At 37.1% G+C, this 19,597-nt stretch overlaps 1 protein-coding gene across 1 annotated transcript; it reads right to left on the bottom strand.

Annotated features, from left to right (window-relative positions):
- Positions 1-7,470: 7,470 nt before the first annotated feature.
- On the bottom strand, positions 7,471-18,217 carry LOC145766766 (collagen alpha-1(XX) chain-like). The gene is made up of 9 exons (XM_082578472.1): positions 18,118-18,217; positions 17,658-17,817; positions 16,528-16,706; positions 15,722-15,836; positions 15,238-15,318; positions 14,757-14,990; positions 12,420-12,557; positions 11,985-12,211; positions 7,471-8,285 (listed from the first exon to the last, which is right to left on the bottom strand). The coding sequence occupies exons 1-9, from the start codon at positions 18,215-18,217 to the stop codon at positions 8,257-8,259; spliced, it is 1,263 nt and encodes a 420-aa protein (XP_082434598.1). The 3' UTR covers positions 7,471-8,256.
- Positions 18,218-19,597: the final 1,380 nt, after the last annotated feature.

The following is a 19,597-nucleotide window of genomic DNA, read 5'->3' on the forward strand; positions in this document are numbered from 1 at the left end:
ATTTACTAAATCCAAAAAAAAAACATTTGTCAAGTCAAGATTAATAGGTTTTGAAAGTACTGGCCCAGTATTCAGATCACTTTTAAAGGATTAGATGTAGTAAGAGCTAGATCACAGAATCAGCGAGTTGATGAGTGCAGGTTGGTTTTCTTGGAAGCTTGTTTTACATCTTTAAATCAGCTTCATCAGCTTTGACATTAGAGTTTGATATTCTGCATCTCAACAAATTTCAGAATTATTTTTTAACATGCGGTCGCGTAAGCGAAAATCTCCCAAACGAACAGCTTCTATGGATCTATGATGATGTCCATCGAGTTGTTTTCATGTTTGGTAGTGTTTTGTTTCATCCGCAACTTTCAACTGAGCGTCACCTAAATATTTATTCTAAACTTGCATGGCAATAAGCAGTCGAATTTCTCAGGTATGGTATTGGCAATGAAAGTTTCTGTTCGAGTTTGTTTCGCCTTTGTATCATAAAAGATAAAACAATAATTTAAAAAAAATGCGTTTGTTATGCAGAAGTTGCAGAATAGAGTGTTTAAGCTAGTATGGTCAAAGCAAGATTCGGATCGCCTTAAAAATCTTTGGTTTCCGCGTCATTTTGAACTATGGGTGGATACTGGATAATTGGAGCTTGTGGATAGTACAGATAAATAAACCATGACTAACCACTTGCATTACCTCCATCCGGGCGAAAGAGCGTGTCCTATCGCTTGCTTTGGTAGATGCATTGCACGCGAAGCAGATGACACGCATTGTGCTTGTTTTTTACGAAACTGATTCAGAATAAACAATTTGCTCATTTCTTTTTCCACAATTGTTGTTTGTATAAAAAAGAACATTGCGATTCTTGAAGAAGGAAGCTGTTTAGTCAATATGTATTGTACACTTACAGAGTTCAAAGTTTTTTTTACGGTTGCAGAGAGACTTTCACGCCTGGTTTCAGTCTAATCTTTTTCAGCAGTTGCCAAAATAAGCTTTGTCACTAAGCTTGGGCGCATATTTGCCTACACAAACTGTACATGAAAGCGGCAAGTAAATTCCTTCTGTTTTAAAGATCATTTCTTCCCGTGAAGGAAATGCAAATGCTTGCACTAGACTTCCAATGTACTTATATCATCCGGATAGGATTGATTTGAAATTTTACCAGAAAGACAACTCGTTGCCCGTGCAAAATCTGTTTGTTTTTGAGATTGAGATGTAGGGCGTAGGGGTACATAATCTTAAACAATGCAGTGGAGAGCACCAGATGATATATCCATGGTATAATATTCTACCACACCTTCTGGGTCTCCGCTAAACAAGGTTTATACTTATATCTTTCATCAATTTCGAACAAAGTTCTTTGAGCGCAATCAAAATAGCAACAAGAGCCCGCTGCCGGTACATCGTCTCAGGCAAATCACATTAGTGACAGATTCGCCTGAGCCTGAATGCTACCAAAGGTGGTATGTTTATCTGACTTTCTGCTTCACAGCTTTTTTAAAGCTGCATCAGATGCAGTGCATCATAGTTAAACAAGCTGATGGTGCTTGCCTGTATTTACCGATTTTGTGTGGTATGTGCTGTCGTATCCGGGCTCATCCTCGGTGGCTGTCGATTTAGATGAAGCGAACGGAAAGACAAAGAAATCAATCTTCGTGTCCACCTTCTGGCATGCCATTCAGTCTCACTTGAGCGGTGTGGAACTGACTTCATATACTGAATGTTGTTCTTGATAATTATCAATTATAACGATAATTTTCATTGATTATTGTTTATAATCAATAAACACCACACTCGATTACACAAATTTTTTTTACTTTCCAGATTTTTCAGAATTGTGCGTATAACCTCAATGTACATGTGCATATTCTCGGAATGGCCCGTTTCGGTGAGTACGATTTGGTGAGTTCCCTATTCGGTGAGACCCCTTTTCGGAGAGTTCCCTATTCTGTGAGAGCCTTTTTCGGAGAGTTTCCTATTCGGTGATTATTTTATTTTTATTTTTTTTAAATTTTAGGGTACTGTAGCCTAATTATCATTGCCGTTTTAGGGTTAGGGGCTAGGGTCTTATTTCAACGTTTAGCGACGTTAAAACGATGTAAAAGCGGCAATGATAATTAGACTAAGGTACCCGACAATTTAAAAAAAATCACCGAATAGGGAACTCTCCGAAAAAGACTCTCACCGAATAGTAGCAGACCCGCATGCTCTACAGCATATGTTATGAACGATTAGGGATGGTCAAAAACAGTTTTGTTTAGTCGTCGTTTTTTGTTTTTTTTATCCGTTTTTTTTCGTTTTTTATATTAGGCTACTTCCAATCGTTTCATACATTTTTTGAAGTAACAAGGTCTAATTTTGGGGGTCGATTGCTCCTCCAACATTGCAGGAGTGATATATTTTAACTCGTTTGCACCTTCATCTTGATTATTTGTGTTTGCATTCAGCTTCACTCAAGATGATCTAGCTCAGTGGTTCCCAACCTTTTTGTTGTCACGGACCCCTTTAGACAAACTATTAATTCTGCGGAACCCTACCTAAATTTTGCCTGAAACTCAATTAACATACTATTGATTAAATTGTAATAATTATGCTACTCAACTACTGTACTGCGTCATATTGCATTGCGTTATGACTCCTGCCGCAAATATCAGGTTAAACAGTTGCTCAATTAAGAAAATAAATGAATTGTTCAAGAAATGTCAGCAGTATTTGAATATTAAGGTGACCCAAAGTGCCATGCCGAAACTTTTTCAACGTAAGCAAATTTAATGAGAGGAATGAAAGTATAAAGATCGCTTTTTGTTTTTTTCCCAAAATTCATCAAGGTAATCACGCACCCCCAAATGCTTTCTCACGGACCCCCAAGGAGTCCGCGGACCTCAGGTTGGGAACCACTGATCCGCGGACCTCAGGTTGGGAACCACTGATCTAGCTGCTGGCAGATGGCAATCGATTTTTAGCCCTTTGCCAATTTGCCGTAGAACCGATTTGCGTGAAAATTTGTTTGCACTACCAGACGTGTAACCGAGTCGTTTATCCTAATCAAGCATTGTTGTGGGTTTGACAGCTGCCTAAATAATATTCCTTTCCTTTTCCAAATTATCACTAGATGTAGTCAAAATCAACGCAGCTCAAAATAGCAAAAATCTCCTCTATAAACGTCACTCTGGCTTTATGTTGGCTGGCACTCTGGCTTTAAGAAATTAAATCGAGAAGTAACAATGTTCTTTTTTTGATTGGCTCTTGAGATTAATTTTGCTTCGAGAAACGATGAACAGATCTATTGTAGTGTGCACATCTATAACTCACAAGCCAAGGAAGCGTTACAAATAACTATCGATTTTTCAACGCACTTTTGTAATGAAAACAGTAAGATAAGAAACTACACAATGAGTTGAAATTCTTTTTAGAGAGGTAAATACTAGCATCTGTTGCGTCTTCGAATGTATATTCAACATAAGTCAAAAGTTCTTGTTACACGCATGCACCAAGCCCAGGTCAAGCACTAATGAAGGAAAATATACAGCGTTGTTCATAAAAAAACTTTTTTATTTAAAAGTAGCTCAGTGGTTACCCGACCGGTTCAAAATCACGCGGCGCTGGTTCGACTCTCGGGGTGTGCGCTTGAGCAACGCATTTTAGGACTGCTCTCCATTCATCGGTTACTTTAACCCAGTGGTTACGTCTCTCCATCGTCTCTCCTCATCGGCATCTCCTCTCCATTCATCGGCTCTCCATTCATCGGTTACTTTAGCTCAGTGGTTACGCGCCCGGTTCAAAATCACGCGGCGCTGGTTCGACTCTTCGACTCTCTGCTTTGTTTTGACTTAGTTAGTGAGTAATGTGAAATTACTAGCTTGTCTGCGGAAATGCAGTGGGTTTCCTGGAGAAGGATGACAAGAGCTCCGTTCTTGAGCGAGTTGCTCGTTCACGTCAATCTTGCTGGATGTGATGCCTTCAGCGTTTAACTGTAAAATTGTGGGACGACGGAACTTGTCGACAATGGAACTGCCGCGCTCTGAAAAGAGCGATTCCCGTGGGTCTTGTGCTGAGCGTTCCGGGCCGAGGTTCGGTTTCGACAGTCTTCGTTTTGCATTTTTATGATGAGAGGGGACCGCGTGGAGGTGATCGCTACGATAGGCGATAGCTATCACATTTATTTGACTACAATAGATCGGACAGCCAAGCCTGCTTGATTATATTTTGGAGCTAATCAAATGAATATTTGTGACCAGAACAAATAAGTCTAATTTGAAGCTTAATTTTGAAAGCTTTGCAACTCTGTACACCACTGGCGTTGTAATTATAAAGCGTTGTGAAATATTCCATCCGCTAGATGCCGCTAAATGTAAACCTGTCCTTGAAACGCGCTGCTTGCGATGCAAACCTGCATAATTTCTGAAATTCATCGCAAGTTGTTTCATCTCAAGACTAAACGATTTTTAATATTGTAACTTGCTAGAAGGTCAACTTTGTCACACTCCAAACGTGTTACTAGTTACAACTTGCAGCATTGAACTAAGCTCAAAATGTTTGTATTACTTTATTGTATTACGCATAACATGTTAAAACGTGTGCTGTTTACGATGTAATTTCATAAAAAATTCATTAATCTGTAAAAATTATATCAATTTTATTTAAAAGTAGGATTTTTAATACTATTACAACTCTTACAAACCCTTTTATTTAAAATGTTAAAATATTCCCCCCCAACAGCTACTTTCCCCCCCCTTAAAATTTTTTGTCCCATTGTCTGTCCACTCTTTGGTCACGTGAGCACATCAACGTGTAACTCGCAGCTGTGGTAGTCTTCAATACGGTAATGTGACTTTCATAAGTTGTCTAATTTCGTTGTTATAAGAAAACAGACTGTAGAACTATCTGCCTGTGTTTTTCTGTGTCGTAGTCAGATGTAAGGGAGCCGAGGTTTTTGTTCTTTTGGTAACTCGTTGTTATAGAAAGACGCATGTTATGACTAAGACTTCCCTATTGTTTCTCTGATTCTTCTTTAGCCTTTTGTAAAGTTTGATCTATTCAACGGGTAATGTAGCCTATATCCGTAAAATGAAAAAAACTCTTAAGAATTTCTTCTTTTATGCGCTTTCTTACTCTGATGGAACAACGTTGCCTGGACCTTTGGTAGTTCGTATATCATAGGCCTTATTCAGTATTTACATGCAACAAAGTGGTTTCAAGAAAAGTTTATCACAATCTGCATAAGCTAAATCTTGCAAAGCGAAATTTTTGTGACATTTTTCTTGCAACCATCCTGTAAAGTGTAAATGACTACAAACAGGCTTAAAAATGGTCATAAACTCTTGTTGAATATGTACCTTATCATTTTATGCTTAATTTATCACTTCTGATCATGCACTTTGTGCAAAGACTATAGATGTTTCGTGGCTAAACTGTACCTATGTCTTTTCTTTGACCAGCCATGCCACAACCCAGTCATCATCATCATTAAGTTCTTTACTCTCGTTGATGGTTGGAGACAATTTCAATAGGCGCCAAGTTTCTCTAAATTGTGAGATTTTTCTGTTGCAGTTTCGTGAGCAAGTTCTGACCAGTCTTCAATACCATTGGTTCAAATTTATGGTAGTCTGCCCCATTTTCGTTTTTTGTTCTCTTTTCCTTATAACTTGGTCATGTTTTAATGGAATTATTGCGAATCATGTGTAGAATTTCTATGTTGGTTTGTATTTTAAATAGAACATCTTCGTTTGTAATTTTGTTTTTCCATGAAATTTTCAGCATTCTATAATTCTACATTTTCAGTAATAAGACATTGGCGACATTACAAGTCGTTACGGTGCGCTACTTAGTTTGGTCTACTTGGTTTTGGTCTTGCATCCTTGCTGAAGCGATGAAAAACTGAAATAATATTACATTCTGAGCGCGCCATTTCCAGTAAGTCAACAAATTTCAAAAGAGCACTGTTTCATTTTTGTGTCATTCACTGCGATGAAACCTTGCGCTGAAGAAGAGACGATAAGGTGCTAGCGATTGCGGTGTTGTCATAAGCATAATATTGTCTTGGGTCTCTTTGTCAGTTCTCTCTTCAGCTGGAGAACGATGTTCCTCCATGCTAATTTCAAGCTGGCTGACTTGGGAAATACATTCGCTTTCTTCGATCAGTTTTGAAAATCCAAACCATGGTTCTCCGTTAGTCCACCCCGTTAGCTCAGTGTTACGCGCCCGGTTCAAAATCACGCGGCGCTGGTTCGACTCTCGAGGTGTGCGCTTGAGCAACGCATTTCAGGACTGCTCTCCATTCAGCGGCATCTAATGGATGGAATAATTCCCCGGCAACAACACTTCAACAATCGTAAAACTTCACTCTGCCAATCTTGTAACCAGCCCTGCGTCAAAAGCCTCTACAAGTATGCGAAACTACCAGGAATAACCAATCAAGGCTTTGTCAGTCCGAGAATAAAGATTCAAAACCAACCAGCCAGTGCTTTCTTTATGATGATAAACAGCGTAGAAGCACATGTGTCGCCGACTTTAATCATTTCGAGCAATCGTTCTTCAACCGTACTATTGTGAACATAAGGCACAATAAGGGAAAGCTGCTCGTCATGTGCACAATTCATCAGCCATTGTGCAGAAAAAGTTCAGCATTTTTGATTTGACGGACTACTTCTTCAGTTATAGCTCTTATAGACAAACGTGGCAAGGCCATGTTTGCTGCTTTGTTTAGACTTAGCTAGTGAGTAATGTGAAATTACTAGCTTGTCTGCGGAAATGCAGTGGGTTTCCTGGAGAAGGATGACAAGAGCTCCGTTCTTGAGCGAGTTGCTCGTTCACGTCAATCTTGCTGGATGTGATGCCTTCAGCGTTTAACTGTAAGATTGTGGGACGACGGAACTTGTCGACAATGGAACTGCCGCGCTCTGAATAGAGCGATTCCCATGGGTCTTGTGCTGAGCGTTCCGGGCCGAGGTTCGGTTTCGACAGTCTTCGTTTTGCATTTTTATGATGAGAGGGGACCGCGTGGAGGTGATCGTTCTTCCACCATAAGATTGGTGATTGTTGGGCTATGTAGCAGAAAGAAGTGTATACGATAGGCGATAGCTATCACATTTATTTGACTACAATATCGGACAGCCAAGCCTGCTTGATTATATTTTTGAGCTAATCAAATGAACATTTATGACCAGAACAAATAAGTCTAATTTGAAGCTTAATTTTGAAAGCTTTGCAACTTTGTATACCACTGGCGTTGCAATTATAAAGTGTTGTGGAATATTCCATCCGCTAGATGCCGCTAAATGTAAACCTGTCCTTGAAACGCGCTGCTTGCGATGCAAACCTGCATAATTTCTGAAATTCATCGCAAGTTTTTTCATCTCAAAACTAAACGATTTTTAATATTGTAACTTGCTAGAAGGTCAACTTTGTCACACTCCAAACGTGTTACTAGTTACAACTTGGAGCATTGAACTAAGGTCAAAATGTTTGTATTACTTTATTGTATTATGCATGACATGCTAAAACGTGTGCTGTTTACGATGTAATTTCATAATAAACTCATTAATCTGTAAAAAAATTATCAATTTTACGTCATTAGTATAAAAATTATGGCTTAAATATTTTTGTGAAAGTAACTTCTTCAGTATTTAAGTTAGCATAAACATTTCAAACAGAAGCAACACACTAATATTTGTGCGTTTTGTGAATAGGCCTACAGCATACCAAAAGCAACTTGTATTTATTTTCGGCTTGCTGAAAAGTTGGGCTGATCACAAGATAATCAAACTGCAAAAAAATTCATGACGTGCAACAACTACACATATGCATGACGTAGGCTATGACTACAGATTTGATTACTATCAATTCTTGCTAATCAGCGAAAGCTGCATTCTTGTTTGTAGCGTATTCAAAGTGATATCTCAACAGCACACTTTTGTTTTCAGTCGAAACAAGATTATGACTGCTGCACTTTTTTGCTTGTTGCGTAGGAATTTTTTCAATTGTTTACTTTTTAAAACGAATGATTTAAACTCACCTTTTTCTAACAAAATATGCGTTTTTTAGCATTTCAAACAAAAGCTACACAATAATGTTATTAAACTTTGAAATAGCTATAATCTATGTTATGTAGGCTATCCGTTCAGATAAAAAATTGATAAAATGAGCTAACACTACATGACAAACAGTTTACACAGCAACACGCTGTGGTAACCCCCATCTCAATAAATGAAATTGATGCAAGAAATATCTGGAGACCTCTCTGGTTCAGTGCAGCTTCTTTTTGATATGTTGCTACACCCCTTCTCCAATGCGAGATGAATCTGTAGAAAAGTTATTGTTACAAAATTCGCTATTGCCGGAAAAGTGTTTGAAGGGTTTGGCAAGTTAATATCTCAACAAAATAGCGCTTTTTGCATTCATTGTGCAGCCTGCTTGCTCACTTGGGCGGCCGAAAAAACAGAAAAATACTCATCAAAAATATTTGGATCTCTTTCGATTGCTGTGACTTGCAAAAAGGAAAGCGTCACGGCCAATTATTTACAGCCAAATAACCGAAAAATCTTGCACGCAAATGAAGTCTACCACCAGTAGGCTATTGCCGGTTAGGGAACGTTCAAATATTACGTAACGCCTTCGAGAGGGAGGGGGGGTTTATGCAAAGCGTTACGTTAGCGTCACATCGGGGGGGAGGGGGTTCAAGCAAAACGTTACGTAACGCTTTCGAGTACGGAATGGTAGTTTTTTGTGCTGAATTCGTAGTGAAAAAACGTTACATGGGGGAGGGGGGGATTGAAAAAAGCGTTACATTGGCGTTACATGGGGGAGGGGGGGGGTCAAAAATTCGGAAAAGAAGCGTTACGTAATATTTGAACGTTCCCTTAGTTGAATGTTACATGCTTGGTTGGGTGATATCTGGTAGCAGGTATACAACTATACATGGTTGTTTGTTTTAGTATTGAATCCATGGTCCTGCTTTAACAATTGAATTAAGTTTTTAACAAAGAAAAGCGTTTGCATAAAAAAATATGTCCGTAGGCTTACTGCAAAAAAAATCACCCGATGGCGTTTGCAACTTTTTTTCAACCAGGCTCACTATAAAAGCATTTCTTTATTTTACACAAACCAAGTCTTAAAATCATAAACAGACATAACTAAGCAACAACACTACATTTAACATTATAAAAACAAAAAACAACAAGCGAACGTTTTCGGCTAGTCATATAGCCCTTTTCAAGCCTATAAGAAAAATACATTATTGAAAGAAATGCTAAAGAATCATATAGTATCACAGCAAAAATATGGTCAAATCTAAACATTTGAGAAACTGCCTCGCTCACACAAAATGATAACTGAAAATTACACAGAGCAACGGGTCAAGTATTTCAGAGGTAAAATTAATTGATTGTTCAGACAAGGACTCAGGCAGATTACGCAAGAAAGACAGAAGCACAAGAGATAGTGGCACAAAACAAAGTAATGCGAAAAGCACAAGACGTGATAATTTAATCAAAAAACTGTTAAAAGGTAAGAAGCTCCGCAAGCAAATAATTGCCTGTTGAGCCCTGGGTTTAAAGATTTGATGATCAATGCCTCATGAATTTTGGTTTCGAATTCGGACAAACACTTACGTACAATTTTGAAACACTGCAATGACGGTTTATTATTTGAGCACGATTGGCAGTTTCTAATATGGTCTTTAATTGCACTGTTTTTATTAAAATTAGCCAAATTCAAATGCTCTCGTCACCAAATGTCGCATGGTCATACCAATGTATGACGATCTCGCACCATGCGAGCAAGTGAACTTATACACGACGTTAGAACATAAGCGGAAAGGAGTTTTGGACTTTAACTGAAAATAATAACCAGCTTTAAATGTTTTATAAACGGGAAAAATCTTAACGTTAAACTTCAATGCAATAAATCTGGACAAACTTGTGGCAAAACGTTTGGATTCCTTGCCAACAAACGGGATTGTTAGAAAGTTTTTGAAATCAGGCTCCTCAACTGGAGACGTAGTGGAAACCGAATTCAAAAACCCTCCAAGAACCTTATTAAAAAACCAAGTCGGATAATGATTAGCACCAAAGTATGAGCGTAATTTGTTAATTTCGTTATTGAAACAGTCATTGTTCGAGCAAATGTCTCGAGCTCGCGAGATAAGGCACTTGATCAAAGCAGATTTGTAATTAAACGGGCAAACAGCGCTGAAATTAAGGAAAAGATTAATGTTTGTCGGTTTACGCCAGACCCAAGTATCAAATCCATTACCATTTATTTTGATTTCTACATCCAAAAAAGGTATAGTCTCCGTGGCTTTTTCTACAGTAAAATTTATGTTTTGATGTTGCGTATTGAGTACTTCAAGAAACTGTGAACAAGAATTATCGTCATCAAATATGGCAAAAATGTCGTCAATATAACGTAAGTAAAGCTTGGGAAAGAATGGGGAAGTATTTTCAGAAAAAATCTTGGTTTTGGTTTTTTAATAAGGTTCTTGGAGGGTTTTTGAATTCGGTTTCCACTACGTCTCCAGTTGAGGAGCCTGATTTCAAAAACTTTCTAACAATCCCGTTTGTTGGCAAGGAATCCAAACGTTTTGCCACAAGTTTGTCCAGATTTATTGCATTGAAGTTTAACGTTAAGATTTTTCCCGTTTATAAAACATTTAAAGCTGGTTATTATTTTCAGTTAAAGTCCAAAACTCCTTTCCGCTTATGTTCTAACGTCGTGTATAAGTTCACTTGCTCGCATGGTGCGAGATCGTCATACATTGGTATGACCACGCGACATTTGGTGACGAGAGTGGGAGAGCATTTGAATTTGGCTAATTTTAATAAAAACAGTGCAATTAAAGACCATATTAGAAACTGCCAATCGTGCTCAAATAATAAACCGTCATTGCAGTGTTTCAAAATTGTACGTAAGTGTTTGTCCGAATTCGAAACCAAAATTCATGAGGCATTGATCATCAAATCTTTAAACCCAGGGCTCAACAGGCAATTATTTGCTTGCGGAGCTTCTTACCTTTTAACAGTTTTTTGATTAAATTATCACGTCTTGTGCTTTTCGCATTACTTTGTTTTGTGCCACTATCTCTTGTGCTTCTGTCTTTCTTGCGTAATCTGCCTGAGTCCTTGTCTGAACAATCAATTAATTTTACCTCTGAAATACTTGACCCGTTGCTCTGTGTAATTTTCAGTTATCATTTTGTGTGAGCGAGGCAGTTTCTCAAATGTTTAGATTTGACCATATTTTTGCTGTGATACTATATGATTCTCTAGCATTTCTTTCAATAATGTATTTTTCTTATAGGCTTAAAAAGGGCTATATGACTAGCCGAAAACGTTCGCTTGTTGTTTTTTGTTTTTATAATGTTAAATGTAGTGTTGTTGCTTAGTTATGTCTGTTTATGGTTTAAAAGAGTTACCTCTCTACCCAAATTGTATTATAAAGTCTTAAAATACTCGTTAAAGCAACGTTTTGTAGCGTTGAGCAGCTTTTTAAATTTCAAAAGTTTATGTATTTTGTTAGATAAATTGAGGTATTTCTTACTAAACATTATGCTTTCCAAAATAAAGGTAAGACAATTTAGATCAAAAGTCTTTGGAAAAAATTGCAATTTAGTCTGTGGGAGTCATCAGGTTAGAATAATCTAGCAACCTCTTGCATTGTCAAGCGAAACTTAGGCCTACGTAGTCGTAGCCTATGCCACGCGAATTGCTGGCAAGAGAAAGTATGTTGTGATTGCCAAGGTTTGAAAGTAGGCTACTCGGCAATGTATGAGAATAAATGGCATGACTATCGTAGACTACAGTGCTTTGAACTGCTTGTGCATTAAAGCTGCTTTTTTCTGAAACTTTTATAACAGAAATTAAATTGTCTTACTTTTTCTTCTCACTTTCTGATTGTCAATCTGTTTTTAGCACAATCTGCCTTTTTAACGATGGGTTAGTCATAGTATGTTAGCGAGTGATTGCAGTCAAGTTAGTCGGTTGGTACCTACCAATGATATTTACCGTCTGTATTCTCATCTTGCTGATATAGTAAGTTATCAAAAGTCAACGAAAAAGTTTCTTGAGTACGAAGAGATGCTCTAGCAGGAATGGAATAAGTAACACGAGGAATACGGGTTGGGATCCAAAGTCGCACGAGATGATTTAATGGGATACCACGTTGTCTAGTGCCCTCTGGGATATGTTCCAGTATTGGTCCACTGATAGATGAACCTGAACCTCTGTACGCTCTATAATAAATTTAATAAGGTTAAAGAATGTAGTTGTTCTTCGTCGTATGAGCCTCTGGGGCTGAGGGTCTATCCTTTTACCACCCCAGATTCACGATGATCTTCCTTTACTACACTGGCATGTTTTATCAGTCAGCTTCGTTGAGCAAAAGTTGAACGGTTGTCTTGGGATGTAAAAAAAAATTAAACAAAATATGGCAGTACAAACCTGTCAGCATTGCAAATCTCCCCCAAGATGTCACCAGAGTGTTGCAAGAAATCGTTGGTGGCATTGACTGGGTACGTCACGTCGTTTATCGCTCTGCCATGACGTAAAGATGGGCCAAGTCTGACCAAATGAACTTTTCTGTTGACAAACAATCGCATCAACCACATACCAGTTTTTAAAATTCGTTAACAAGACATGGCATCTAGGTGTTGTCAACGAATTTGTAAGGAATGTTTGTAGTGCGATTTATCATTAGCCTATATATATTGTGACAATAGGAGAGAAAAAGAGGTTTTTCTTGTTACAAAAACTTATGTTGAATGTCTTTGTCAACAATGTTTTAAAAATTTAAAGTAAATGATTTTTGTTCTGTATTTTTCAAAAGTTAACAAAGAAATTTCACTTTTAATATTTGTGAAGCTTCAGAAATCAGCGGTTCCACAATCCACAAGGGTTAGTCTACTTTGATATAGGGGAAAGTGCCATAACCTGGACCAGCGCATAATATGGACCACCCTCGTTTCCTCCAAAATTAAAAAAGAATTTGTGAAAATAACTCCACAGCTGGAATTAAGCACATTTTATTGTCTGTATGACGTAATTTGTTTTTCTCAAGATTCCTCTGTTCGAAAAGAAAATACGTTGAAAGGTTTCAGGGTGGTTTGATGTTATTTTCAGTTGATGCATTTTTCCGTGCAGTTACGTCAACACAGTGTCTAGAGTAAAAGGTTTGCTTGAAAGTTTATGTGCATTAAGTGTTCTTTTTGGCTGTAAAAACTTTTTTGGAAATTTTTTGAAGTTTAAATGAAAAAATTCAATATTTGAGAACCACTCACTTTTCTTAATTTGGACCACCTGCCGCTCCCTAATATGGACCAGTGGTCCAAATTAGGCTACTGTACCAATAAAACTTGTTATTTCATAGTTCAAGCAAAACAGGCAATTTTACTTCAAGTAATTGGTATTTAAAGACAAAAAAATTGTTTACTGAACTTATCTTGTTGAGGTGGAGGCTCATTTACTATAAAAATATAACTACCGGAACCGGTTGTTGGTAGTTTGTAAAAATAACTTCCGCTATTGCAAATACTTACTGCCCACAATATTTGCTTCGTTGTGTGATGGTAGTAGATTACTTTCATGATTATAATGCATACTTTTTCACAGTCTACTAATCTTAAAATTTCACATATTGATTGTACCATGTCTACTTCAACAAACAAAAGAAAACATGGAAAATGGGAACAGTCAAATATGGAATTGGCGAGAAGAAATGGGATTCTTAAAAGCCTCAAAAACTTTTAATGTTCTCAAGACAACTCTTCGTCGGCACATATTTGCTACTCGTCGCTATCAAGCTAATTATGTAGGCTGTGGCTATATTTACACATAATAGTGTAAATATTATACCGGTACACTATATAGTGTAAATATTTACACTATATGCGGTAAATATAGCTCAATAGTGTTGCCAGATAAGGGATAAGGAATTCTGCCCTAATTTGACTTGAGAAAAATTTAAAGCTGTTGAAAACAAAAACTTGTATTTTGGAAATTTTTTTTAGTTCTGGGCAAATATCAAAACCCTATCCTTATTCCTAGCTGTAACCCTTACCTTAACCCTTATTAACTTTAATCTTAACTCTGGCAACACCTGATTGTAACCATGGCAACAAGTGTGTAAAAATAGCCAATTCCAATTATGTAATTTGGCATGCAAACAACTTCATCCCAGCCAGCAAAACTGTTTGTCTTTACATTGATTCAACGTCGGCAGACGTTGAGTCAATGTAAAAGGGACCAGTTTTGCTGTCTGGGATAAAACGTAATTGTTTAGTCATTAGTGAACTGCTTGCATGTTTTTCTTATTCATTTGGTTGTGTAATATAAGTTTTTCCTTGTGTGCTTAATGCACATTGCAATGCAAACTTGTTTCTGTGTATTGATTTAGGTAGTCCATATTAAGAATCAGGGTGGTCCGAATTAGGAAGCAGGGTGCCTAATATGGACCACTCAAGCAAATTTTTTAATTGCAAATAATTAATTAACCTTTTGGTGTTTCTGTTTCATTTCTGTGTTAAGTCTGTGTGATGTTACTGTGAATACAATTTTAGTAAGTTTTTCAAATTTTGTGAGTTTTTGTGCTAGTTGTGGAACTTTTTCTTTAGGTGGTCCAAGTTATGGCACTTTCCCCTATTTGCTTCATATCACGGTTTACCGCACAAATAGTCTAATCAAGACAAAATTGTCTGATCTGGTCGAATCGTCTGAGATTATGTCAACTTAATTGTTTTGGTCAAAGTCGAAAGATTGTTTTGTCATAACAACAATTCTTACTTGAGCTTTAGCTCGTTTATTGTTGAATGTATGTTATCATCGCTTGTTCCAGTGGACAATAACACCACAATAGGAGTGTGGTAATCTCGAATGGTAGATGACTCGTCCCCTAAATTCAGTTGCGTCTTTGCAAGAAATTTCAAGGCCTTTCCAGCAAAGCGCCTGTTACGAGGTCTTGTGCGAATTCGTCTTGTTCTTTTCAAACCTCGTAAAAAGGCTTTTTTACTTGCAAACCTACACAGACAATTGCAAGCTGTGAAATACTGTTATTTATACATTTATCTTGGAACAAAAGGAAATTTAAGAACACGACAAAATAGGATCATTAAAACGGTTGAATTTGTTATGATGTCATTATCCCATTTGAAGTCTGGATTGGTGAAGTAAATGCAAATTACGCAGCATTTCGTGTTTAAGCTGGTTAGTACAGCAATAAAAGAAAGTATCTTTGTAAGTTTCGAGAGGCTAGTTAATTTCTTGCCTGTTTAATCCAATAGATACAACGGTTCTTTCATGAAATTGCACCACACCAATTCTCGTACCACCTCTTCCGAAGCTTAATCTAGAAAAAATTAAATACAGTGCTTTTGCTTGTCTTCCAAATGTTGATGTTGTTGTCTATCTGGACTTTACCATATTTTTTATTATCTTAATGACATATAGAACTATTCGTTTTTTATGTTTTACACCGTAACCTCCCAGGCACTCCTTTACAAAAAGGAGCATCGGTAAACAAAATGAAGTGATTTGAATTTTGTGCAACAAACCAACAATGAAAACAGGCTTGCCCAGATAACACTGTGGCGTAACATTTCCAAAAACAAAGCAGCTTACCAAACATCATTAACAATTGACCTTTCTGTAGTCTGTATCTGACATGACGTTAACCAGGCAAAGAAAAAGTAAAAGAATCGTTGAAACAATGTAAAAACGACGGATTTTTCTGTCTGGGATTAACTGTTTACCTTCCTGTGATGTTTGCAATTACATCTTTCATTGATTGAAATTCCTCAGCGCTAGTTTCGCCACTGACATCAACAACAAATATAACATCCGCATGTGCTCGTGGAGGACAAACCTCTGAAAAGCCAAATAACATACTTGTACTTACAGCGTTTCCAAACAAATGAAATTGTAGGCTACATACATAATTGCTAATATAATGAATATCCGTCAAAGTCATGTTGCTTTTCTTTCACCTTTATACTTTTTCATTCCTTTTTATAAAAGGAATACAAAACAGTTCAGTCTCTGAGCGTAAAGAAGCACCTTGCTATGCATGTGTTTTGGATTATAAGCTATGATATTTTTATTGCTTCGTTTTCAACAGGTCTCATTTTTTTGAAGCCCAAAACTTTAAGAAGCATTTTGATGCAAATGTTTCCAGATGTGAATTCTTTAATTTTACCGATTCTCTTAATAACCGATATTTGAATCTTAAAATAAACTACGTGACAAAAGCAAAGACAAAATTGTCAAAATTAAGGTAGCTTCAAGCTTTTTAAAATGAATATAGATAAACAAAAAGATAATATTGTGGTTGCATACGCAGCCATTTTATCTATCGTGTGGCGAGAGCCCTGGTACGGCACTGGAAAGGAAACGGTTCCAACCGCTCATGATCATGCGGCCGTGTCTTTGGCAGGACACTTGAAGACACGCCTGAAGGTGGACACGAAAATAGGCTTTCTTGCCTTCCTGTCAACCTATATCTTCAACCATCAAGAGTAAGGTTGGGTACGACAAAGATATGTGCTTTATCACGACTCACGCTGTTTCAATAAATCGTCGTATGAATGCGCTCTTGATGGTGTACTGCGCATGCAAAATGGCTGGTAGTCGAATTGCGTTGATATCATTTCTTGAATCATTTGTTTTAGTGGTCGTGGACTGAAACTGCAGTGATTGACAAGGTTTCGGAGCAGACACGTTTTGGCTTGCTGGTGTTGTCTGTACAAAAATAACTTCAGCGTGGTAATTAATCAGAAATGTGTCACTTTTATTGTGTCTGTTCTTTTAATATAATACTAAAAGGTTGTGAATTTTTGAATTTGCTTCCCAGTGACAAATGTTTTCATGTTTCTTGGCAGCCGATTTATAGCAAGAATTGACAGCGATAGACACCGTGTTTCGCCCATGAGGCTGGGCTCGTCAGTACCGCACCACTAATTCTGCCACAAGGGTATTCGACCGCCGCTTTACCAGTCAGTTTAACTCTTGTCTTGTGCTGATAGCCGGAAAGAACGCCCCTGTCTTCACAAATGTTTTCATATTAGGTACAAAGTAAATTAAAGAGAAGTGAAGAACCCCTCGTTAAACAAAAAAAATCTTATGGCCCTTAGTTAAGAGCTTGCTCTTTAAAGCAGCTTACTGCACTAATTTGGGAATGTGCGTAGGCTACTTAGTCTTTTCCAGCACCTTCTTAATCAAAAACAAAAGCAAATCAGTTTTACTCAACTCCGCAGGATATTCTACAATTGAAGTCTTAAATATACCAGATATAAGTTTAAAATGGTGGCATAGTCTTAAATAATAAAAGCATAATCGACACGTAGGTTTTTTGCACTTTTGTCTCAAGCGGCTTTTGATTCTTACGCCCTAGACATGTAGCTCATAACATACCTATACCTTCGTCAGTGTCATCAGTCGTCGAAAGTGCGTCACGAGTTTGGAAAATGCTTCAAAGTGCGTCACTTCTAAACTTATGAAACATTTTTTTAGTAGACGCAATATAATATTTTTTAGGGGTCTGCGACCGCTTCGAGAGTACCAAAAGTGGTCTGCCAAGATAAAAAGGTTGAAAGCCGCTGTGTAAGGGTTGCATGATTGTGGTGTCGGGTAGTTAACACACAAGGTAATCCCATTTAATTTTTTTTCACACCTTTATGCTTATAGGCCTACCTGCACAACTTGCTTGATGGCACTCTGGAATTGAAAGTGATCTTATATCGAGATAGACAATCCTTACCAACATGTTGAAATATTGGATGGCAAATTGTGCCTTTGTAATAATGAGTAGGAACAATTAAACCACCGCTTCTACACCAGCGATTTTGGTTTCCTAAAAATAGAAATGCATTAACATAAGGAAAACCTGTGACCTAAAATTATACAAATCAAAAGTGAAGCGTACACAATATGTAGCATAGTACACTGCGCAGTTGTAATACATTGTTTTTCAAGTTGTTGCAAAAGAAATACAGTTTAGGTGCAACCAAACTGTAATAAAAAGTCCCATTTTCAAAGCTTTCTCGGCATAAGTTTCTGTGTAGATTGTGCATGGGTATTGACGGCTTTGGAAAAAAAAATCTTACTTCAAAAAGAAGATCTTTCATTGTAAATTAAAAACCTTTATAGTTACCAAAGAAAGTGAGGAAGTTATTCAATGCGGTGTTTGCTCCGTCTTGAAGAAATTGTGCAGAAGAGGATCCTTTCACGCATTCTTCATACGCGTCTATCATGCATTGCCGTAAGACGGAATATCTTGCACTGTAGGAATAGCAGTTTGTTTCACTGTACAGTAGTGTTTAAGACCGATGATGCTTTGAAAAATACTGTAGGCTATTTTTCTTTGATACAGCTGAGCCTGCTAAACTAATGTTGTTTCTATAAGCAACGCACCCACATAGGTAAAAGTAGCCTACTTTGTAGTGCAAGGACCAGAAAATAGGTCTTGTTGGCGCAATCCTAAAAAGGTAGTTCTAAATCCTAACGACCCAAATTCGGGTACATACAATTTTGTGTAAAATACTTTATAATTGAACATCATTTTTAATTAATAAAAAGTTAATTTTTATGACTACAGTTCACAGTAGAAATTTTCTTGGCACAAAATTGTACAAAAATTAGCACATCAAAAGGTAGCCTAAATGATTGTAGGCTATTTCTTTTTCCGAATGCGATTAATTGGCTTTATGTTTAAAGTACAGCAAATGATTTTGAGATTTAATTGGAGAAATGGTAAGCTGAAGATTTTGTTTTATTTCTACTCTTGACCTGCATTTACATTTTTAAAATATGATAATGCAAAAAAGCGTTCTTTTATATGAGTAGGCACTCCCAATTAAAAAAATAAAACATTATTGTAGCCCCTTTTATTGTAGCTGCTCTAAAATTCAGTCAAATTGTCTTTAATATAAAAGACAATCTTTAACAGCGATCGCTTGACAAGTCCTCCAATGTTTCAATCAAATCTGATGACAGTTGTGTCGACATTTTGTTTCTGTTGACAGTTTCCAGTTTTATGATTTTGTTCCTTTTCTATTCAACCCCTTTCATTACAATAACTAGAGCCTTAATTGGGCTACAGTTGTTATGCTACACTGATGACATGTCTGCTCAACTACTCAACAATGCAATAATGATAAACCTCTAAAAAATTTTGCAACTCGATAAGTATATTAACGGTAAGCTTAAATTCGAGACCCAGAGTGGAAAGCCTCCGCGGCCCTATTTGAATCCCGACCCACTATTTGCTGACCCCAACTGTGGTGCACCAACTGTAGGTAGACTTGTCTTTTTCTTTATAGTTACTAACAAACATTTAGTTTTGCATACAAATATTGACATTTTGTTATCCATTGAGAAATATCGTTCTTAAAACATGTTTAGTAATAATCCAATTTTTGTAACAACCAAGTAGCTGTAGCTTTCATCACAAAGTATGATAATTTTGTTGTTTATCTTTGGATATACTATAGCAGCATAATTATGCACCTACTTAAAAAAGTCGATTATTTATGTATTGTTCATTGTCACCTTTGCAGAAAAAAATTTGCTGATTAATTCTTCTTTTCGATGGACACGTCATAGATAGGCTGCAAGTTCAGGATAAATTTTTG

This window comes from Aplidium turbinatum, chromosome 3, assembly GCF_918807975.1.
Source record: "Aplidium turbinatum chromosome 3, kaAplTurb1.1, whole genome shotgun sequence".
In the NCBI taxonomy this organism is placed as follows: domain Eukaryota; kingdom Metazoa; phylum Chordata; class Ascidiacea; order Aplousobranchia; family Polyclinidae; genus Aplidium; species Aplidium turbinatum.